Source organism: Nannospalax galili, unplaced genomic scaffold (genome assembly GCF_000622305.1).
Source record: "Nannospalax galili isolate Female #2095 unplaced genomic scaffold, S.galili_v1.0 scaffold6975, whole genome shotgun sequence".
NCBI classification, from domain to species: domain Eukaryota; kingdom Metazoa; phylum Chordata; class Mammalia; order Rodentia; family Spalacidae; genus Nannospalax; species Nannospalax galili.
In genome coordinates this window covers 70,121-76,691 of record NW_008335812.1, presented here as the reverse complement: position 1 = coordinate 76,691, position 6,571 = coordinate 70,121, and the positions used below count along the sequence as shown (strand labels likewise).

Genomic DNA, 6,571 nt, shown 5'->3' with positions numbered 1-6,571 from the left:
TATTATAAATAATAAACCAATATGATAATTTTATATTTAAACGTTATAGATTTTTATTCATATATTTATACGTAATACATATTTTACAAGTACTACAAAATCTGTTATATTTTAAACAGAAATGTGACTTAAGCAATGCAAAATACATCCCATTCATAGTAGGGGACAGTGGGTGACGTCACAGTGTTACAGACCCGCATGAACTGTGAAGGCTTTCAGGAGACTCGATACTCACCTCCTCCAGGTTTTTTAACCCCTTCTCTTCATTGGCTGTGGTGGTCTCTGATCTCTACTTACTATCATGGAATTCTCTCTGGGCCTCAGTACCTGTTTTCTAAACACTGACTTTTTTGTTATGTAATGTTTTAATTTCATTTGATGCTCTAGTAACCTAAATTGGTTATATTTTAAAAACCTGTTTCTTCTTTTTCTCTTTTCTTGTCTTTTTGAGACATTGTCTCCCTGTAGTGCCAGCTGGCCTGGAATTCCCTGTGTAGACAAGGCTGGTTTGACCTCCATCTTTCAGAAATCTAACTGCTTCTGCTTCCTGAGTTCTGGCATTAAAAACATGTACCATCATGTCAGCTCAAAAAATCAATTTCTTAACTATGTTTGGAAAGACTTTTTGTTACTGAATAAGGTAATCTCTCTCTCTCTCTCTGTCTCTCTCTCTCTCTCTCTCTCTCTGTCATCTCTATCTTTTCTCTCTCCCTCTCCCGACTTCACTTCATCCTTCCCTCCTTCTTATACTTAAAACATGTACTTAAAATATATTAAGATACAGGATTCAACATACTGTATTGGGTTTGAGCATTTTACTTTGAAAATTCTAATAATTTCCTCTCCTGAACAGACAGTCAAACCAAGACTTGAAAATAAAGTGAGGAAGTCTGATGTTCTAAGATAACCACAAGACACAGGGAAGAAGGAGGTGGGCAGCATGTACACTACTAAATGGCATGGACTGTGAGACTAGAGGGAAATAGGACAAAAGCACTAAGTCAATTTCCATCACTAAGCTTCTGATAGATGGCAAGACTAAATGTAAATGTTAGACCAAAGGAAGGCAGTGAATCTACAAAGGACTCAGTGGTTATGAAAAAACTCAACTCAGGAAATAATTCCAAACAACAGGTATATGACAGTTAACATTCACTGAGATGCACAAGATGTCTGTAAACTCAATAGTTAACAATGATATTAAAACTGGAGCTTAAATATGACATCTTTCCAATGAATTAGTTCAATTTTACACTGATTCCAGCCAATACTATCACTAAACAGCAAGAAAACAATTTCTTTAAGATAATGTTTATTAATTAAAAAATAGACGTAACATTGATGTTTGCAGGAAAAATCTTGATTTTTCATTTGTAGCTAACTGGTAAATGTGCATACATGATTTTATATTAGAAGTTTCTGCTTTGTATAAGTAGCTTAGTTTTCAAATTTCTCAGTGCCATCATGATGTCCTTGTTTCTCAAGGTATATATAATGGGATTCAAAGCTGGGATCAAAATGGTGTAGAAAAGAGACAGAAGTTTTCCCATTCCTTCTGATTGACTCAGTTTGGTCTGTAGGTAGGTGACACTCGCTGTTCCGTAGAACAAAACAACAACTGTGAGGTGGGAGGAGCAGGTGGAGAACGCCTTGGCCCTCCCTTTGGCTGATGACAGTCTCAGAATGTTGGAGATAATCTTGCCATAGGAGAAAATTATCAGAAGAAATGGAACCATAAAAAAGACAACTGCACCTACATAAACCGCTATCTTATTCACAAAAATGTCACCGCAAGCAAGCTTGAGTAATGGAGGAACGTCACAGAAGAAATGATTGATTCTGTTGGAATCACAAAAGTGCAAAGAGAATATCTGGTAGGTTTGCCCAACGACAACTGGAATTCCACTGATCCAGGAGGAAGCGACCAGCTGCACACACACAGTATAATTCATGAGTAAAGAATATCGCAAAGGTTTGCAAATGGCCACATAGCGGTCATAGGCCATGACTGTCAGCAGGAGACACTCAGTACCTCCAAACAAAAAGATAAAGCACATTTGTGTTGCACAGGCCAGCACAGATATGCTTCCTTTTTGGGTGTAAAGATCCGCAAGCATTCTCGGGATAGTAGCTGTTACATAACAGATTTCCAAAAAGGAAAAGTTGCTAAGGAAAAAATACATTGGGGTCTGAAGAGCAGGGTCGGTTCTTGTTAATAGTATTATAATGCTATTGCAGATCAGAATAATCAAGTAGATGAAGAAAAATATCATAAACAGAATCCACTGTAGATGGGGAACATCAGAAAACCCCAGGAGAATAAATTCTATCAGTTCAGAGGTATTTGATTTCTCTGTTTTGAATGGGTCTCCATCTGCAGATAAGATAAAGCTGAAGTGGTTAATTTAATTGCACTTTACACTCCATTTAATTCTATGGTAATTGAATTATATGAACATATGTAATTTATGAAATCATTCCCTTCATTACCTTATTGTGATTCTATGCTTGATATTAGAAATGGAAAAAACATATAACTAATGTCAAATCAATCCACAAATCTAATGTATTTTGTTTTACAATTGTATTGTCACTTGCATTAAAATATTTTTCTTGGTTTATATTATTTTCTCTGTATTAGTAGTTTCATTACAACTTTTTCCTCTACCAATAATTTTCCCTTGAAGCTTCTCTTTAGTGATTCTTCAATAAGCACTTTTAGTTCCACCTTTTGCTATTTCAGTGAGAATTAATATTCTGAAGCTAATTGCTACTGAGGAAAAAGTGTAAGATTATCATTCTATTTTGTGTGCTCACCTGTCTGTTGTGCCAAATATAAATACATCTTTCTCAGTAGTCACTTCAGTGACTTTCCCCCAACACATAGTTTCCAGGGTATGAAAAATTGTGATTCAGTCTAAGGACGCAGCTCACTGTTTGTGCCCTCACTTGCTGCACAGGATTGGGGTTAATCAACAACTACATGAAAAGTGCAGCTGCTTTCCCCCGCTCTTTCTCTCTAATGTTGCATATCTAAATCTGACTTCCATATACCTAAATATGATTTATTTTAGTAATTCAGGTTGCCAGTGAATGTGGATAGGAGTTAAAGGCAACAAAACAAAAGTTAAATACTTGTGAGATTAGGTCAATCTGGTTTACATAGCAAGTTCCAGGCAATCTGGAGCTTCAGGGAGACTTTGTCTCCAAAAGAGAAGAAAGAAACGAAGGAAGGAGGGAAGGAAGGAAGGAAGGATGGAAGGAAGGAAGGAAGGAAGGAAGGAAGGAAGGTGGAAGGGAGGAAGGGTGGGAGGGAGCGAAGGAAGGCGGGAGGGAGGGAAGGAATGAGGGAGGGAAGGAGGGAAGGAAGGAGGGAAGGAAGGAACAGGTTTATTCTTCACATTACCATTTATTATGAAGTCAGCACTGTGAAAAGAATTCTAGCTGCATTTCTTAATGTTTCTCCTTGACATTCTGAAATATTTATGTATTTTCAAAATATCTGAACTCTATTATATCTGTGAATAATTGATGATTTTAATAATGTACCAATAGATTAAATTTTGGTCAATATTCTGATGCTTCCAAATATTTATTAGTATTTTTTTAAGTATCATCACTGGTGCCATTATATTACTTGGTATAAATCATATGTAATTTCGTTTCAGAGTTAAGAAAATGAATACATGATTTACATTATCTAATATTTTTAACTAGTTTCATTTCAGATAATGATCACAGATTTCCTGCTTTTTCAGATTCAATGGTTTTAACTTTCAAATTGGAAATATCCTAGGCAAAACAGTCTAGGAGCACAATTGGAGCTTACCTTTGTAGATTTTCATGAAGTGTTTATAAATATAAAAGTGGATTTTAACCTATAACTTGAACTCCTCTCCAATCCACCTGAATATTATATTTGTTGACTTTGGACATTCACTGTCCTTAAAATAGCAGCACAGACTCCCTTGGGGACCACCTTCTTTCCTATTAATATAGTCTCAGTTCACCTTCTAGAAGAGACTTGTGATGGCAGTTGCTCTGGTTCCTTTCAGAGCTCTGCTATTTGGCTTCAGCCCTTGCTGGCAGAGAGAACTTTTACTCTTTGGGGATTACGTCTCAAAGTGAAGTCATAATTATCTAGTTTCACTTGAAAGGAGTTGAAATTCTTCCAGCTGTTGACACTGAGGATGTTACACCTCTCTGGCTTTTCTTTCCTACTGTATTTAGCCTGATCCTGACATCCAGGTCACAGTGTACTATTGAAAATTGAGCCTCCTGTACAGTTCCACACACATGTTGTGCTTTCTGTCTTCCATATTTAGAGTAGCGATGCCATTCTGCCACTTTTAGAAATAGAATTTTTTCTTTATTAATTTTTATTGAGCTTTTGAAAATTTTGTACATTTCCCACTCAAATACGTCCCACCTCCCCCATCCATGTCTCCCCCTTTGTCTCCACCAAACCTGATGCACTCTGCCATACATGCTGAGTCCGATTCATTCGGTCTTTATACTCAAGTGTCCTTCAATGTAATTGCATTCACTGGAGCCTAGTCAGCCCATCCATTGGTCTTTGTAAGTCATACTCTCCCTCGCCCAGTAGCAATCATTCTCAAATAGTTCTTGATCTAGTGCTGGCCCACCATGTATTTTCTGCCTCCCTTTGAACCCTTGTTTCACTGAGCTGACATGGGTCCAGTGTTCGACGCCATCACTGCCACAGGCTCACATGAGCAAGCCTCCAGTGGCCTGGTAGTCTCCACCTCCCTGTAATCATGAACCAGTCCTGGCTCTTACAATCTTTCCAACTCCTCTGCCACAAAGGACCCTGACCCATGGGTAGATGAGTTTCCCTATAGGAGTCCCATTCTACACTCCACAATCTCTTATGTGGCCTCCTGGGTACATCACACTCAGATGTACAAGGGAGCCTCACTGGTCAGAGTTGAGGAGTGCATTATTCCTTTCTCTATCCCTTATTATCCTATGTTCCAAAGACTTTAATTATAGAGATTTGACTGCAAATGTGTCACCTAGTACTGGGTATCTCCCAGATGTAGTTTCAATAGAACTTTTTATAACTAAATTGACATTTTATAAAAAAGATTTGCTAAAATTTTATTGAATTTTATGTTTTCATACAATATAATTTGATGGTATTTAGATCCCTCCTCCATCTGCACTCCCCCCACTGTTCCTTCCCCAATTCAATATACACTACTGTATATAAAATACAGCCTATAGTGTCTGATTTGTGTCTTCACAATTTTCAAGCAAAGTGTGAATATATGATAACCACTGGCTTGGTTATTTTCAACATAGTTTTAGATATTTAGAAGTATGGATTCCACTGTAAACATGTTGTGATAACTTTTAAAATCTGCCTCTCTTTGCCACAGCAGGCCTGTCATACATTGGTCTTCTGTTCGCATTTTTGGCACAGACACATTCGTGTTATGTATTCATCCTTATGCTATCACTAAATTAGCAGCTGATATTTTTGTGATTCATTTAAATATCACAATCCCTAGACAACACCTTAGAAACTAAAATATCTACTTTGTTAATGACTTGGGTAAACCTAAATTATCCCACAATAATATCGCTGTATGGTTGTGTGGTTGGTGATTAGGAAATACAGAGTACTTCTATTTTTGAGTTCCACTATTTCTTAAATGATATTCACAGTCCAATGGACAACCAGCTTTTGGACAATTTAAAATTGAAGAAAAAGCATTCAGAAAAATCCAGAGAATGCATGTGTGTGTATGTGTGTGTGTGTGTGTGTGTGTGTGTGTGTGTGTGTCTGTGTCTGTGTGGCAGGTGTGCACATGCATAGTACAGTTGCCACCAGATTGGTGGTGAGAGGACAACTTTCAGGAGTTAGTTCTCTCTTCCCAAGTTACTGAGGCATCGTCTCTCCTGTTGTTTCTGTGGCCGAACTGTACTCCAGGCTTGATGGCCCAACAGCTTCCAGCCAGTTCCCTTGACTCATAATGACACGTGTATAATGTATTTAAATGCACTGTATTTCCTTTTTCAAATAACAATAACTTGGTTAATCTGTCTAAAGGATGTATATTATACATTCTTCACATAGACATAATGTATTTATGAACATTATGGTACTTAGGAAAACTAAAGATTCATTTCTAGGTCTTGCTGCAGAGAAGTGCATTAAAATTCAATTATATGAGGGGAGAAAATATTGAAAAATATGTATGATTTTTTCCAGTAATTCTGTATTTTTCATAAAAATTATGTGTTAGTTATGGCAAAAACTTTAATATCAACTAATATATAAATCTTACTTAAAATATTCTTTCTGCTAATTCATTTTTCTCTCTCCACTTTATTCTAAGTCAGGTTTTCTCACGTTTCCATTTAAATTCTTTAAATAAATTAATATGAATTTTCATTCTTTACAGAGATGTTTGTTCTGATAATAAATGCTAAGTTTACCAATGACATGTTTAAGAATAATCATTGAGCAATATTTCCTTTAATTGAAATTAATCAATAGATTTTTCAGAATACAATAACCTAAATAATGAAATAAATAATGCCA

At 36.4% G+C, this 6,571-nt stretch overlaps 1 protein-coding gene across 1 annotated transcript; it reads right to left on the bottom strand.

Annotated features, from left to right (window-relative positions):
* Positions 1-1,409: 1,409 nt before the first annotated feature.
* Positions 1,410-2,885, bottom strand: LOC103731996 (olfactory receptor 10AG1-like). Its single transcript, XM_008830509.1, has 2 exons — positions 2,818-2,885; positions 1,410-2,391 (listed from the first exon to the last, which is right to left on the bottom strand). The coding sequence occupies exons 1-2, from the start codon at positions 2,883-2,885 to the stop codon at positions 1,410-1,412; spliced, it is 1,050 nt and encodes a 349-aa protein (XP_008828731.1).
* Positions 2,886-6,571: the final 3,686 nt, after the last annotated feature.

Bases quoted from the DNA above. Each gene is read 5' to 3' on its own strand.
- LOC103731996 (XM_008830509.1), bottom strand. From the start codon at position 2,885: ATGTGTTGGGGGAAAGTCACTGAAGTGACTACTGAGAAAGATGTATTT. The intron at 2,392-2,817 runs GTGAGCACACAA...TAACCACTTCAG, and splicing joins ATATTTGGCACAACAGACAG to CTTTATCTTATCTGCAGATG.